Raw genomic sequence first — 17,349 nt, forward strand, 5'->3', positions numbered from 1 at the left:
GATAAGCATTTTGATACATACATCTTTGTGTGCTTGTTCATTTATTTTGTTTTGTTTAAATTCTTAGAGGTGGAGTTGCTGTATGTAAGGTTTCAGTACATATTGCAAAATCTTCCCCTGTAAGGATTTTAAAAAATTTGCTGTCATTGCCTGTTATGTGTTTGAAGGTTCTGTTTCCTTACCACTTGCCAACAGTCTTCTTAATGTGATAATCTTAGAATTGTTTGGTCTCACTAAGTTTCATGTTAGCCTGTCACCTGTAAAATACTTCTGAGATTGCTGGAGATTTGTTAAACTAGGGATTGCAAGTATCTGCAATACTGTTTCCCTTTCTTAGCCTACACCAAATGGCAGTGATTGATCTTGTCTGAAGTTCCAGAGACAGAAGTTCTCGAGTAATTAGAGAAGAACTGTAACAGAAAAACAGTGACTGACTTGGTCCATTTATTTAGTTCTGGGGTTTTCTGTCATACTGTTTGTAAGTATGGCTGGGTATAGTGGAAATGGAATGTTACTTCTCTTGGCATTTTTTAAGTGGCGGGGGGCAAACTTGTAGAGAACTCTCATTTTGCAGAGACAATGTAGTTTTGTTCTTTTTTTTTTTTTTTTTTAAGATTTTATTTATTCACTTGTCAGAGAGAGAGAGAGCACACAAGCAGGTGGAGCAGCAGAGGGAAAGGGAGAAGCAGGCTCCCCACCGAGCAGGGAGCCCCATGCAGGACTCCATCCCAGGACCCTGAGACCATGACCCGAGGTGAAGGCAGATACCCAACTGACTGAGCCACCCAGGCATCCCAGTAATTTTGTTCTTTTATCATTAAGATAATCCCTCCTGCCCAGAAATAAGAGTTGTTGATGGGATGCCCGGGTGGCTCATTTCGTTAAGTGTCTGCCTTCAGCTCAGGTCATGATCCCAGGGTCCTGGGATTGAGTCCCACATCGGGCTCTCTGCTCTGTGGGGAGCTTGATTTTCATTCTCCCACTCCCCCTGCTTATGTTCTCTCTCTCTCTCTCTGGCAAATAAACAAATAAAATCTTAAAATTAAAAAAAAAAAGAAAAGAAATAGAGTTGTTGAACTGAAACCACGTGAAAATTGTAAAATTTAATAAGCTCTCAGATAAGATTAGGAGCCTTATCTTACATACACTGGGATATATTTTTAATTTTGCACTTACTGCCTAAGGAGATGTATTGGTTATCTATACTTAGCAGGTTCCGGTTCTGTGTTTGTTTTGTTTTGTTTTTAATTCTAGCCAGGATATCAGCAGTGTTGATCTTGTTTTGAATCTTCTTTTAGGGTACTTTGCATAATGTTTTTTTGACTACTAAGTAGAACAGTTTGCTGAGCTAGGTCTCAGCTTAACTGAGTCTAGGGATTTAAAATAAACCAGCCATAAATTAAAAATATTATTTGGGTTTCTGTAAGATAATTAATTATGTTATCTTACAGAAAAGGAAAAGAGTTTCAGATTATATTCTTAATGGTTATTAGGATTATTAAGGGTGATTTTCCTGGCTGTTGTACTTAGGTGGAATGGTGATCACGTCACCTCTCCTTTGTAAAACCATCCGAATCAGACACAGAGACAGATTGTCAGATAGGGAGAACAGATATATGAGTGACTGAACCTAGTCTGTTGGCTGACTCTGGTTAATAGTGGTTAAACTGAAATCTGGTAAGGACATCAAACCATCAATGTACTTAGGAAGATTTACGAATGAATTTTTATTTTAACCGTGAAGGTAGATTGAACATGTTGAAGATAAATAAAACAAATATGCTTTAATTAAAATCTTTTGGTTGTGGTTTAAAACCTGCTTACTGTAAAAAAAAAAAACCTAGCTTAATAAGCAAAATGGAATTTGTTAAGCCGTTGTCATTTCTCAGTGAAGGCAGGAATGAATCTTTAGTGTCTTAGTTTAAGCATGTTAGTTCGGCAAACTGATCAAGGGTAAGATTGACTCCCATCTTGATAAGTGCCCACTCCTGGTCCAGTTGTTGGTGGCAAGGAGTGTGGAATCATCTTAGAGATTTATCCATGACTATTGCAGGCCCTTGGAAGGTAGGTAGCCTGAGGTGTAAAATCTTTGGGAATTTGTAGGGAAGGAACAGTTCATTTGTAGTAAATTTGCTTTAAGTGGTGCATTACTTTCTATGTTTAGTAATCAGAAACCTGTAAGGGTTACACTTTGTAAAGTTTATAGTTCCATTTTAACATGATATTAGAAGGTAAGACTACATGCTTTTTGATTTTTACATATCTTAGGTACTTTGCTCTTTGAGATGACAACCAGAGAGGAATAGCACAGTGCCCGGCAAATGGTCTTGGTTCATTGAGGGCAGACTTGAGAGGAAGTGACTCACTCCTACGTGGCCTTGCTCACCAGATTTATAAAGCGACCCCCTTCATTCCCACTGACCTAGTCTTCACAATTGCCTTGTAGATTTTTCTTTTTATTAGATTTCTTTGGTTATTAGGCCAACACAAAGAGCGTTCTATCTTGTGAATCACTGAACCAAACCAAAACAAAGTTTATTTAGATCCTTTTGAGGTACACTGTGGTATCTAAGCATTAGAAAGTCTAGAGGGCTTGGAAAAACTTTTAAAATCAGATGTTTAATGGGAACTTTTAAGAAAGATAAAATGTAACAAAACAAATGCTTAAAAAGTCTTAAATCAAGGGGCAGGTATTGCTGGACAGTCCACCTTCATATGTAGCCGGACTTCTTGCCACCTCTGCAAATGCCACCTCGTCCAAGGCATCAGCACTTCTCCTGGAACAGCATTAGCTTTCAGCATGGTGTTCCTGCATGTGCTTTACCTCTTGACAGTGTGTTCTCCAAAGAATAGGACTTAAGTTGGATCACTTAATACTCTGTTAAAAATTTTTCAGTGGGTTCCCATCCAAATAGAAACTAACATTCTTTCCATGACCTAGAGAGTCCCACATAATTTGGCTCCTACCTCTGTCACCTTAACTCTAGTGCTGTAGCCCCTTCATTGTGCTGCAGTCACGATGACCGCCAAGCACACTCACATTTATGCTTCTGCGCTTGCAGTTGCCGTTGTCCGAGCGGTCTTCGGTGCTCATCAGAGCGGCTTTCCCTGACCACCATAACTGAAAGAGCACCCCTCGTTGCTCTTTAATTCCTTCTTCCTATTTTACTTTTTCCTTATAGCAATTACAACTTGACAGCATGTATTTGTTTACTTCTCTTATCTTTTTCTTCTTCTAGACTCCAAGCTTCATGGGATCAGGGATTTTGTCCTTTTTATTCACTGCTCTGTCCTCAGTGTCAGCACATAATGGATTCTCTAACTGTTCGTCGAATACATGCATAAATAAATATATTTGTGTACTCTGGGTGGTAATTGGCGGAAATTGTTTATTATATCTGTGATACTGGTCGATGTGGGGATGAGTGTTGAATTCAAGAAATAGGAAGAAAAGAAATCAGCATTCTGTAGCTTTCGTTTGCTTTTTATAAATCTGGGGAAGTTGTTGCTTTATATAATTAGAATCGATGTTTTATCACAGTATTTGGTTATATTCCATTTAAGATGAAGAAGATGATTTTATGTGTAAGAAAGCAGCCTCTAAATCGAAAGAGAATGGAAGATCTACAAATAGTTATCTTGGAGCATCACACATGAAAAAGAATGAAGAAAACACTAAGACCAAGAATAAACCTTTATCACCAATAAAACTTACCCCCACGTCAGTGCTTGATTATTTTGGAACTGGAAGTGTCCAAAGATCAGAGAAGAAGATGGTAGCAAGCAAAAGAAAAGAGGTGAGTGTTTAACAGGCAAGCAAGAATGTTCAGATTTGTACCCACTCACTGTTACATTAATAGAAATTCAGATGTTAAAAATAGGTCAACATATTTTATTAATGAAAATAATTTTCCTATGATTATGATAAAAAATATTGCCATAATTTTAGAGGATGAGGAAGTTAGAATATTGCACATTTAATTTTTTTTTTCTAAGATTTTATTTATTTATTTGACAAAGCACAAGCAGGGGAGTAGCAGGCAGAGGGAGAGGGAGAAGCAGACTCCTCACTGAGTGGGAGCCTGATGTGGGGCTCGATCCCAGGACCCCACTGGCATCATGACCAACAGAGCCATCCATGTGCCCCTGCACATTTTTTTTTTAATATTTGAAAGTGGGAAAAGATAATTTAAATCATAAGGATAGATTGTAATTCTTAGAGTTTAAATACTTAGAATGCAAACTCACTTTACCACTGATCTCAGCCAGACCAAATTAAATGATAAGCTTGTTCCCAAATAGGTCATAAGTATATAACTTACAAATAGGGCTTACCTGTTATACTTTTGACCTTTTTACTTTGGCTGAAGTTGGATTTATTTTTTTCTGAACATTTAGAAAACAAATAGAGATAAGTTACAGTGAAAGTAATCTCCTGAATTCAACCCTGCCCAATGGTGTGTGTTTGTTGATTTCATTAGTGCCTCCATAGGATAAAGTGACCATTCACATGTACTGGTTTTTCAAAGTTCTGGACTATTTCTAAGGCCAAGATGTTGATCTACAGGTCTCTTTGGGGGTACTTTTGAACATTTCTGTAGAATTAAGTGAGAACCATCTGTTTGTAGGATATTTGCTCATTAGGAAATTGAGTATGGTCAGGGAATAGATGTGAACCTAACTTCTGGCTGGTGTGCACTGAGACTATTTTATAGCATAAACTTCTCTCTCATTGGTGTATTTAATAAGCTACAGTCAAGAAAAAGCACCTAATTTTTAATTTAAGGTTTATGCTGATCTTGCTTGATTTTCTTTGAAATATAGCCTTCACAAAATGCAGATGATTCCAGATTAAATGATGAAGCCATTGCCAAGCAAATGCAACTTGATGAGGATGCAGAGGTATTGGCATTTTATTTAAGTATCATTAACAACTTTTGTACCTTGCTGTTTAGTCTACTCAGGCAGACACTTGGAATGTTCTAGTTTAATTATGGATTGACTCTTACTGTAAGAGTTGTGTGTAGAATAAGTTAAAATCTAATATATAAAAATCTAGATTTATGTAAAAGATAAATGGTCAGAGCAGGGGATACTTACTTAAAAATTTATTGTTAGATTTCTTTGAATGGAAGCCTTTTTTTAGTATAGTTAAAACAATTTAATTTGGTCATATCCATTTTCTTTTCACTATGGGCAATTTCAGTCCACTCCTGTGACTCTAAGTTCTGTGTATATGCTCATGATCCCTAGATCTATTCCAGAGTGCTCTCTTGAGTGGTAAACCTGTTATATTCATTCAACAAATACCAAGCATTACTGAGTGCATGGCACGTTCTCGCTAGGTGTTGTTAAGGATACTGCAGTTAAAAAAAATATCAGGTCATTATAAATGCTGTGAAGAAAAGTAAAGGGATGGATAGATAGTTTTGGGGATGATTAATGGGGTTATAAGTGTTCGTTTTAAAAAGAGGGGTTAGGAATGCCCCACTGAGGAAGTGACATTGGGGAACAAAATGAAATGATAATGGTGGGCCTTGGGGCTGACTACCTGGAGGAAGACTTCCTCTAAACAGAAAAGCAAATGCTTTTCTTCAGGGAGAAACATTTGAGTTTGATGAATTTAGAAATCCTGTAAATCATGACGAGTCTCTGGAACCTACCAAAAGGACTTGGAATAGTAAGGATTTTGGATTTTGGTCTCTGTAAAATAAGAAGCCATTGGAATGGTTGAATACAGAAGTGACGTGATTTTATGGCTCTTAAAAGGAAATTATTCTGGCTGCTGGGAGGCTAATAAACCATGGTGTGGCAAGATCAAAAGCAGATTAGTTAAAAAAAAAAAAAAGGCAGATTAGTTTGGTGACTGTTATGGTTATGTAGGTGAGAGGAGATGTTGGCTTGTACCTTGATGGTAATGGAAGGGATGGTGAGAAGTGGTTGTAATCTGTACGTGCTTTGAAGGTGCAGACTTGCAGTTGTTGCTGACAGATTGGGTATAAGGTATGAGGGAAAGAAGATGCAAAGATGACTCCATGTTCTTTGGCTTGAGCAACTGGATAAATGGTGATATCATTTTTTAAGGTGAAGACTGCTACAAAGAAAAGAATTAGGTTTTGGACATGTTGAGTTTGAGATGTCTAATAGGTTTCAAAATGGAGGTGCAGAGTAGGTGTTTACATAGAGGAATCTGGAGCTGGGGGTCCAGGGCAGGGTGCAGAGTCGGGGAGGGGGTTCTAAACTGAAGATGTGTATTTGGGGACATTAGCAGTTGAATGGTATTGGAAACCAGTGTAACTGGATGAGATCAGGGGATAGTATGTAAGCAGAAAAGAAGTCTCAAGATTGAACTCTAGGGTTCTGTTAACATGTAGAGGTCAGGAGGAGGAAGAGGATGATCCAACGAAGGAGATTTAAGAAAGTGGCTAGTGAAGTAGGGAAATGAGGAAAGCTTGGTATTTTCTGGAAGCAAAATGAAAATATATTTCAGGGAGAGTGTTTGTCTCTGTCAGAGGATCCAGACCTGATGACTGAACAACCCCCCCTTCCTGTTCATGAGCGTAGGGATCACTTTCTCATACTTCTTAAACTGTATTAGAAACCCCTCCTACATCCTGAGTCGCACCCCATTTTTTAAACATGCATTATAATTGCTATTTATGTGTTTCCCTCCTTGGAGGCTTTAAGCTCCCCTCGTGCGGGCTGTTTATGTTTCACTCAACCTTTGTGACATCAGTTGCTTATTTCGGGGCTTGGCATAGAAAAGCCTCTTAGTAAATATTGTGAGAGAACAGTGTCCAGTTTTCTGAACTATATCTGATCACATTTTATCACTTTGACAGTCTGTAGTTCGTGTTTTCAAAATCTTTTCCATCTTACTCGATTACAGTAAATTACATGAACTCTGGTGCCATTTACATTTCTTCTGTTCTGGCTTCTCAGATCCTTTTTACTAGAAGGATACTATGTAGTGTGAAATTTTGGAAAAATGGTGTAGAGTTCAACTAGGAATCCTTGCCGGGCAATTGGAGGTTTAGAGTTTGAAAGACTTTTCGATGATGAAGATCTTTCATACTGTTTACAGTGTTAGATATGTAGCTCAGTTATGGTGAGTATATATTAGGCAACAGAATGTATTAATGTGCATCTGTCTGGCTTGCTTATGGCTCTGTGTAGCTCAAGTTCATTTTAGAAAAAACAAGAAAATGCTTGGTTACTGTGTTCTCATCAGGTATATGCCAATTTCCAAGCCTTTTCTTTTGGTTTGGATGGATTTGGAGGTTCTTTCCTTTGTTTGAATAATATAGGGAGGCTTTTGTTTGCTGTTACATTAAGCCATTTTATCAGGGGGCATAACACCAGTTAGTTTGTAAGTGAGAACTGTATTCCACTGCTACACATTCTTTTCTGGAAAAGCTACATTTTACTGCAAATGAAAACACTAGAAATAACAACAATGTAATTATAGTATCTGTGTGTTACATTAGCCATGTTAGGAAAACTTCTGATATGATGATTTAAATTTTAAGAAGTCAGAACAGATACATTTGAATTGGTGATTGAAAATTAGAATTTGATGATTATAAGTGGTAGTTACATTTGTATATTGTGTACAAAGAAAATATAGTTTTCTTGATTTCTTACTTTTTTTGTGTGTGCCCTTCAGCCTGTTGTTTTTCTGTTAGGGTGAGATTCTTTTGAGAGCTCTTTGTAGAGTTCAAAATAAACAGAAGTAAGAGATCTGTAAGTGTTGTATTGGGACTGTTAAGAAATAAGCTATAGACTTTGAGCTTTATAAGTGAGAAATGTGACCAAAAATATGCTCAATTTGTCTGTTTCACCTATAAAACTAGAAATAAATTGTTCTGAAATCTAATTTGGCTTAATGAAGCAAACCTGTGATTTTGTGAACTATTAATATTAAGGAGAAGAATGTCATACTTTCTGGAAAATGTTTTTTCCAGTTTCTTCTAAGTATCATGACTCAAGCACTTAAAAACTTAAATTTACAGAAAGAAAAAAAGCAACTTTTATTCTGTTGATACTTTTTACAGCTGGAGAGACAGCTGCATGAAGATGAAGAGTTTGCCAGAACATTAGCCATGTTGGACGAAGAACCCAAGACCAAAAAGGTAATGTTTCACCAGGCTGATTATTTGCACTCGGAGTATACACTGCAGATCAGGGTTCCCTTTCATACCTGTGTATTCTAGGCTCTGGAGATACAATCATGAGTCACTCTTCTAGAAAGAAGCTAAATTATTTTAATCTATAAAATCTATAAAAATGTTTTTGAAGAAGCTCATCAAGAAACTTATCCTTGCTAAAGGAAGGTTGATCGAGACAAAGCCAGCCACACCCTTCCTTCACAAAACAATGAATTATAACTTTTACTTTCTCTGTCACAAATGGGTTCTTATGTACTCGTTTGGAGAATAACACTTACAAAGGTTCGTAAGGAACGTAAAGGTTAATAACTTTAATGTTAATTACTGTCTTTTTGGGAGCACAGTTTTGCTGTTTCTAGTTAGGTCACTTTAAGATCTGTGTTAGAACAGTCTCAAATAATAATGAGTATATTTTGGGGAATCTTTAAAAGCATTGGTGTTTTTTGTTTTTTTTTAATCACTTCATCTCCAAAAAATTGGCCTTGTTTCCATTGAATCATATTCTGTTAGTATTGTCAGTATCAATATCTGACTATTTTAAAAGATTTTACAGAAGGAGGGGTATAAGACAGTAAAGAGTTGGGGGGACTTTGTCATTTGGAAAAGCCTTACTCTCCCAAAGGCATTCAAGTTATAGTTATCAAAAAAAAAAAAAAAATACTGTGTTATGCATCCCAGTTTGTGACTTCTTTGTAAAATGGAGATTTGAAGAGCAGTGGAGAGAGTGGATTTTTTTTTTCCTCTCTTGAGAAAGTGCTCTGATTGTTTTTTTAGTTTAGTCTTTTGGGTTTAGATTTTAGTTTTTAGTTATGTAATACTAACTAACAATTTGAGAATCGAGATGAAAGAAACAGAAGCAAGTCTTCCATTCTCACAAGTTGGAAACAACTGTGATAATTTTTTATAGATGTATTTTTTATAACTTTTCATCAGTTTCTTCACCTGTAAAGTTAAACATAAGAAAAAAAATGCTTCATTTTTCTCAGAAGGTATAGGGATGAATGAATAAAAATTTATTGTATTGTCTTCTTGCTTTGGAAGGTGACCCTTAAGCTTAGAATTAAAACTTAAGTTAATTAAATTAAAACTTTGGTCAATTTGAACAACATATTTTTGTGGTAGTAGTTTTCTTAGTATTTGTCACATTTGACACAAATTTTCTTAGGCTCGGAAGGACCCAGGAGAGAGAGAAGCGTTTTCATCTGTCCAAGCCAATTTAAGTAAAGCAGAAAAACATAAATCTCCTTATAAAGGTAATGCTAACAGGAAAGTAAGCTGGAACATTTACAGAAGAAAATTCATGATAACTTGTTTAAACATTCTGTTCAGTAATTGCCTTATATTGTTCGGTAGACATTATTTCATAGTAGTATTGAACCATGTTCTTCTTAGATACTTTGAAAGCTGTAATTGGATATTAGCTGGTGTTGAATGCCTGTCTATGATTGTAGTAAAAAATGTATTTTGGTTCTTGGTTTCACATTAATGGTAATTTCTAAGTGTAGTGCAAAATATGGGCCTCAGTGTATCATGGCAGAGAACTAGATGTTTTGAGCTCATAGAGTTGACTCATAGTTGTCCAGGTCATCTGAATCTCTCCTGCTGATTGTCTGTAGGTTTTATTTTTTACTGGTCCTGATAATCTAAGCATCTGCTAGTATAGATGGTCTTAATCCTGTAAATAATTCATTCATATAGTCTTGAAATTACAGGATTTGGAGCTTTTAGACTATATTACAAACACAGAAATTTTTTAAAAAATATATTTATTTATTTATTTATTTGAGAGCGTGTCCTCGGGTGAGCATGGAAAGGGAGAGAGTGGGAGGGAGAGGGTCAGGTTTTCTCTCTGTTAAGTTTCTTCTACTCAGTAAGTTTTCTCTGTGTTAGGTTTCAGGTCACTGAAGTTTATCTGTGGAGTAAAGGCCATGTCCTTAGATGTAGTTTACTATATCTATATATATCATATATATATCAATGATATATATATCATTTGAAATGATGAGTCATTTATATTTATTTATTTATTTTGGTGGGGGAGTGGGGAGGGACAGAGGGAGAGAGAGAGTCTTAAGCAGGCCCCACACCCAATGCAGTGCCTGACACGGGGCTTGATCTCACAACCCTAAGAGCCTGACCTGAGCCGAAATCAAGAGTAGGATACTTAACTGATGCCCCATAAGTCATTTATAGCTGTCCCTTAAGTTATTTATATTTCAAAAGTCATAAAAGGCACCCCATTAGTTATTTATATCTAAAAAGACAGATCCTTAATTTGAACTGGTTATATAAAAATGCACAAATGTTTAATTTTTTAGTAAGTGTTCTGTGTAAAGAACTAAAATCTTAATGTGAATGTTAAGAAATCATGATATGACATTGTATGCTACTAAGATTATTCAGTTGAAAAATGAAAAAAAAATCTTGATTTGGGGAACCTTTTTTCCCCAAAACAATAGTCATAATGTTTTCTTTCTTCCTAGTAAAAACAGAACAATTTTCAGATGACAGAAAGAACTGCAGTCCCAAGAAGCAATCTAAATGTGAAAGTTTGATAGGATCTCAGCAACATTTGAAGTCGTCCCCTCACAAAATAGGAGAAACTTCTCCAAAAGCCAGTTCCAAGGTGGCCCTTTTGAAAAAAAGGGGAGAGAGTTCTTATAAAGAAACAGAGCCTATGGCTTCAAAAAGAAAAGAAAATGCTGTTGAATTAAAAGGACAGACAAAAACTCCTAAGAAACCCAAAAGTTCTCCAGCTAAAAAAGAGGTAGAAATTTTCTAAAAGTGTATCATTTGGGGGCTATGTGTTGATTTGGGTTTGACTGCTTTCAAGTTATATTTTTAGCCTTATAAATCATTATAGCACTTTTAAGCTATCTGACTTAGATGCTGTTGTACAGTATAGCTTATTAGTATAGCTAAACTAGCCAATATTTATTATTGAGTGTATTGGAGATTGCACTAATACATACAATATCTCATGTAATCTTCACAACAACCCTGTGAGATGACTAACTTTTATTATTTAGTTTTCGGTGAGGAGGAAACAGTCTGATGAAAGAGTTCAGTAATTTTTCCAAGATCATGCAGCTAGTAAGTAGCAGAGCCAACTTTAAACTCGTCCTCTGAGGCCCAGAAAACAGCAGTATAATAACACGGTGGCTCTGAGCACGGACTCTGGAGGCATTGTCAGATCACGTAGCCCCACTATGGAACAGATGTGTTACTTCCTTTCCCTTCAATTGGTTTCCTCGTTTGTGAAAATAGGGATAATAACAGTATCTGAGTTAATATTGAAATATTGGAATAGTGCCTGGTACATACTAAGTGCTATGTTTTTGCTATTATTATTAAAATCATTTGGATTTGTCCTGAGGGTACCCCTTTTTGCTCTTGTGTAACAGTGTTGAAATAATGAAATCATTTGCAAAGGCAAAAAACAATGAAATAATGCAGAATGTTTTTCAAAATCTTTGTTCCCGTATATGTTTGAGAACTGAATGGTTTCTTAGAATCTGTAATTTGGAACCAACTTAGATAGTGAGAAGCCACTATTCCTTCAAGCCTCTTAGGCACATAAAATTAAAAGTAGAATATTGTCTATTTTAACTGCTCATCACCATTATTTTTTTAGTGCAGAACAGTGAAATGGTGATTTCTAGATGCTTTTGGTTGTGGTTAGTGCTCATAAATATAGTTAAGGGAACAATTAAATTTTTGGTCTCTAATTTTTCTTCACTAAATACTTATCTGGTGGATGAATGTTTTCTTCAGGCATACTAAGCATGTTCATTTTATAGAGGCCGGTCTGTTTTTATTAAAGGAGAAGAAATCTTTAAATGTTACTTTACTCTTCACCTTATTTTTCAAAGGTGGAATAGAAATGACTTAGAACTTTTACTTTTAGCAGTTTGGAGAATATCTGAGGGTTTAATAAATTCAGTCTTCTTTGGTTAAATTTGGACTTCATAAATGGGTGTGTTTCAAAGTTACTTTATAAGTGGTTTATAATTCAGAATTATATTTTTTGTAGAATTAATGTTATAAATGAATAATTTTCCCATTTTGGTATGCATTGGACTCTCCTGTGAAGCTTGTTAAATATATGGTTTTATAGTCTGGACAGGTATATTTTAATAAGCTCAGATTGGATACGAATGCCCTCCAGCGTTTGAGAACCACTGTTAAAAAAGTAGGGTTTGAGTTTGGGAGCAGCCTCTGATGACTTACATATAGCCAAAGAGGCTTACTTATTTTATCGATTAAAATTATTTGTATAAAAATTATATTTTTTCAATTCTCAAAGGGATTTGAACTGGCTTATAAGTTAAAAAAATGAAAAATAGGAAGCAGAAAAAACACGACACCATTCTTGTAGTGGTTCTCAGATCAGAATTATCTAGGATGTTTTCCCCCAAATACACGTGCCCTAGACATACCCCATATCTCTGATTCAGAAAATTGGAGTGAGTCCAAGGATATATAGTTTGAAAAGTTTACCCAGAATTTTCCGAGGTAGATCCTTAGTAAGTTCTCCCGAGAGAAACAGAAAAGAGAGATTAAACCTGGAAGGGAGGTGGTGGCATATGGAAATGTATCAGCTTTTTGGAACAAAGCTTGCCTGTTGTTTGAACCTGCTGTATATGAAGCCATCAGTTCTCAGCCTGTTGTGCTCATATACTCATATACAGGGCCATTTACTTTGTTTTAGGGGTGTGCAAGGGTATGGGTTAACATGGGGTATCTTCTTGTGTGATCAAGTATACTTGAGGGAAAATTAATTTTTTCATTGAAATATGCATGAATATATTATGGAAAAGAACTTGAAATCCACATGAGTTTTTGAAATAAAATATACTTTTTTTGTTTCTCTGTTTGGGGGTAGCAATTTGGCTCATATACCTAATCTTGCATTAGGCCCTTGCAGTATGTGCCTTTAGAGAGTCAAAAAGCTTGAGAGGAGCTGATGCAGGGAGGTGTATAAGCCAGACATGTCTAAACTGGGAAGTACCTGTGTAGCTAAAATATTAATTTCAGGACCAAAGATAGAAGTGACTTAATTTTATTTAGTGATACATATTTTTAATTTTATGTGAATTTTGCATGACTTTATTCAGTTTTTTTTTTTTTTCCCACTTTCCCAAAGTCTGTAAGTCCTGAAGATTCTGAGAAGAGACGCACTAATTATCAAGCTTATCGAAGCTACTTAAATCGAGAAGGTCCCAAAGCTCTGGGCTCCAAAGAAATACCAAAGGTATGAATGTTGAGAGGCAAGCTAGTCTGTCAGGGCCTCTGGCCGCTGGGTCCATGCATGTATTTACTGTGTTCCCAGCAGTAGATAATTGATATTTAACAGTTAACACAAGGGTGCCTGGCTGGCCCAGTCTCTGTGGAATGTGTGACTCTTGGTCTCAGGGTTGTGAGGTTGAGCCCCCCTGTTGGAGGTTAGAAATTACTTAAAAAAATTTAACAGAAAAGCCTCAGTCGCCATCTTTGTGATTTAGGGATATTTATTTGTGTTACGAATTACAGCTTGATTCTATAAAGAAGAATTTTCCTTTAAGTAATCCACAACCCTAGCGGGGCTCAGTTTTGAGGAATACTTTGGTCACAAGACCAGTACGTTTTGCTGATAGTATGGACCCACCAGAAAGGGAGATTGAAGCATACCAGAACGAGAAGGATAATCAAATGTAGTATGAGGTTTCTGAGGCGGTAGAAAGGGAGAGGAATCAGATCACAAATGGAAATTAGTAGTTTCCTGATAAAGGGGTAAGGGTGAATGTTAAGGGGCTGATGGGTTGTGTAGGAGGCTAGAGGAAGGTGTTAGCCTTGCCTCTTGCATGTGGTGTAAGACAGACTCTAAGAAAGACTCAGCAAGCTCATCTGCTTGAGGGGACTTTTTTTTTTTTTTTTTTAAGATTTTGTTTATTTGAGAGAGAGCATACAAATGGGGTGGGGGTGGCACAGAGGGAGAGGGAGAAGTAGCTGAACAGGGAGCCTGATACAGAGCTCGATCCCAGGACCCTGAGATCATGACCTGAGCCAAAGGCGGACGCTTATCTGAGTGAGCCACCCAGGTGCTCCTTCTTGAGAGACTTTAGGCAAAGTGGAGTCCTTAGGGGACTCAGTGGAGGCAAGGTGCTGGAGGGAGTACTGAATGGAGGTTGAGGATATTGGGTCGCATGCTGGGCCTGCAGTAAGTGTTCTAGAATGGAAAAGTTTGGTTGAGAGGCTAAAAATGCTGAGATTGGTTGTAAGATATATATTCAGAGCCACAATGGGCGATAGTTCAGGGTAGGCGATTAAGGTGTGGGAAAGAGGCTTGCATGTGGACTTTTCCAGGGTCATTTTGAATTTGTTGAGAAGAATTTAAATACTTTAGTGTTCACAAGATCATTTCAGTCCTAGAATATAGGGCTTGAAGGGACCTTGAGATGTTGTTAATCAAACCTTTTCTCTCCAAGCAGATTCATAGCTTTTTTCCCCCATCAAGAAAGATTCTTCACTGGAATGGTGAAGGATTGAACATGTAATGGGGCAGTCTTTGAATTTTGTTTAACTTTTTCCTTTCAGGCTTGTTTTGAGTCCATGTTGATCTCAGTTCTCTATTCAAAGGGAAATAAGTCTCTTGGAATGGTTTACATAATTTTCATTTTGCTTGGTTGAATCATTTTATTGAACCACTGCGAAAGGTTAAAAGAGCCTATAACTGTACCCAGTTCCAGTTAAGATTAAATGTCTCCTCTATCCGGTTCTCTTTGTCCAGTGTCTTTTGTATATCGAGTTATCTTTTAATCAAGAGATAATACTTGCAGGTTGTTAGATTTTCTGTCATAGGGTAAACAGTCAGAGAGAAGGGCAGGAGCTCAAACTTGTTTAACCTTTTTAGAATCAAATCTTTCCTTTTTAACAATAACAAATTCTGTAGGTGGATTATATCTTGTTGTTTATTTAAAGCTTTGCAAGTAAACTAGTGGTTTAAATATTAAAAAATACATGAGAGTAGTATGAATGGATAATTTTAATAAGGTTTGTGAACTATCTTGGATGTATATTTTTCATTGCTGGTTTTGTAAGTTTATTAAATGTTAACCTACGTAAGGATTTCTCAGACTTTAATTTCAGGTTCTGCTTATATGCTGTGAATTTCCTGCAAATTTTTCATGCTGAGATTATTTATGATGTCAGATGAGAAAAATCAACTTCCTGCAGTTTTGATGCCAAATATTTCTTTGGAAGGCTACCATGTAATTTCCTCTCTGCTTGAACGTTTTGGTTTTTAGGGAGCTGAAAATTGCTTGGAAGGCCTTACATTTGTAATCACAGGAGTGCTGGAGTCCATTGAACGAGATGAGGCCAAGTCTCTAATTGAGCGTTATGGGGGAAAAGTAACAGGAAATGTCAGCAAGAAAACAAACTACCTTGTCATGGGTCGTGATAGTGGACAGTCCAAGAGTGATAAGGTGGGTCTTGCTGTCTTCTCAGCACAGTGAAATAGCCTCCTTGCCTTGGCAGGGTCTTACTGGGACCATTTGTTGTAATGCCCTCTACACAGAGTCAAGTGAAGAAAAATATTGGAAAAGTAATTTCATCCCTATATTGTTTCTTCCACAGAAGTGTTCTTGGCTTTACCTTAAAGATTTTGGTTTTCTAGTTGAAGGCATAGTTCCTGTTTAGTTGACTTTCCTAGTGTAATATTCTAGTTTAGATCACTTTTCAAAGATAGAAGGAAATGTACTTTTCTTTTTCTTTCAGTCCTAAATATACCTGCATATGCCTCTGTAGTCTCCATCTTAAGTTTTGTTCATTGAAAGCTCTTTTAGTGTTGGGGAAAATTATGTTTAGCTCCAAGTAACAGAATATCTGGCACATGTGGTTTGGCGAATAGCTGCTTATTTTCTTACCCAATAAGAATCGCACAGGCGGACGATTGCTGGGGACAGCCCCACAGCTCAGTGACGTAGCTAGGCTACTTCTGTCCTCCATCTCTCTCACCCTTCTGGCAGCTTTAGTTCTGTGCACGTTGCCTTGTGTTGCAAGATAAGTGTAGGCATTCAAATTCACACTTAAGGCAGAAAAGGAAGCAGCGGCAAGATGTCTCACTAACTGTGATTGGCCTTAAAGAGTTTTCCTGGAAATAGCTCTTGTAGAATTCCCCTGAAGTCTCATTGGCCAGAGCTGTCACATTGCTATTCATAGCTTATGAGGGAGTTTGGGGAGGATGAGGACTTTTCTGATTCTTTAGTCATAAGTCATCACTTGGAGATGAACACATCAGAGTTATTTTAACAGGGAAGTTGGTGGGAGAAAACAAAAACTTCCAACGAGTCTGTCTTGGAAGGCCCTAGTGACTTTGCCCCTCCTAGGGTAGAAGAGAAGATAAAGCAGTCCACAGAAGTGCTAACATGACGTGTCCATTGCCAACCTGTCACTCTCAGGGGATGTATTTGTTATTTTCTTTGTTTAATGGTACTTTTTCATGAATAGGGTTTTTAAAAATACTATAGTTTTTCTAATTTACAAATGTGGTTTTCACCTATGAACAGACCCTAGAATTATCCTTTTTTTTTTTTTTAAACAAAGTAATGGTTAGGATATGGTTTTAATGATTTATATTTTTAATCAATAGGCAGCAGCTTTGGGGACAAATATTATTGATGAAGATGGCCTGTTGAATCTGATTCGAACTATGCCAGGCAAGAAGTCTAAGTATGAAATAGCAGTTGAAGCTGAGGTTTGTATAAAATAAACTTGATTTATTTAAGTTGGTATATATAACAACTTTCCTATTTCATAGAGACATTTCATGAGTGTCTAAAGTCCTTTTGCCTGAAAGATTAACTTCCCCTTCTACCACAGATGAAGCTACCTTATTTCCTTCTGAGCAGGTGGATTCTGCTTTAGGCTGTCAAATAAATAAATAAAATCTTAAAAAAAAAGTTATCAAAGCCAGGAAATTAATACTGATACCATACTGCTAACTAAAAGTACAGGTGGTATTTGAACTTCACATTACCCCCCGTTGTCCTTTTTCTATTCTGGGATCCCACACTGCATTTAGTTGTGGTATCTTCTATGTCTCCTCCAATCTGTGATAGTTCCTAAGCCTTTTATCTTTTTGTGGCCTTGAGATTTATTTATTTTAGAGAGTGAGCACGTGTGCATGAGCAGGGGGAGG

General features: G+C 36.7%; 1 protein-coding gene across 1 annotated transcript in view; it reads left to right on the forward strand.

Annotated features, from left to right (window-relative positions):
- RFC1 (replication factor C subunit 1) overlaps nucleotides 1–17,349 on the forward strand; it is a 77,814-nt gene that overhangs the window by 41,343 nt on the left and 19,122 nt on the right. Inside the window, exons 5-12 of the mRNA XM_059163357.1 lie at nucleotides 3,565–3,797; nucleotides 4,825–4,902; nucleotides 8,055–8,132; nucleotides 9,334–9,421; nucleotides 10,652–10,935; nucleotides 13,315–13,422; nucleotides 15,455–15,634; nucleotides 16,801–16,905. Of these exons, the coding sequence (XP_059019340.1) occupies nucleotides 3,565–3,797; nucleotides 4,825–4,902; nucleotides 8,055–8,132; nucleotides 9,334–9,421; nucleotides 10,652–10,935; nucleotides 13,315–13,422; nucleotides 15,455–15,634; nucleotides 16,801–16,905 (1,154 nt within the window). The remainder of the gene's footprint in view (nucleotides 1–3,564; nucleotides 3,798–4,824; nucleotides 4,903–8,054; nucleotides 8,133–9,333; nucleotides 9,422–10,651; nucleotides 10,936–13,314; nucleotides 13,423–15,454; nucleotides 15,635–16,800; nucleotides 16,906–17,349) is intronic.

The sequence above is a fragment of the Mustela lutreola genome, chromosome 1 (genome assembly GCF_030435805.1).
Source record: "Mustela lutreola isolate mMusLut2 chromosome 1, mMusLut2.pri, whole genome shotgun sequence".
Lineage (NCBI taxonomy): Eukaryota > Metazoa > Chordata > Mammalia > Carnivora > Mustelidae > Mustela > Mustela lutreola.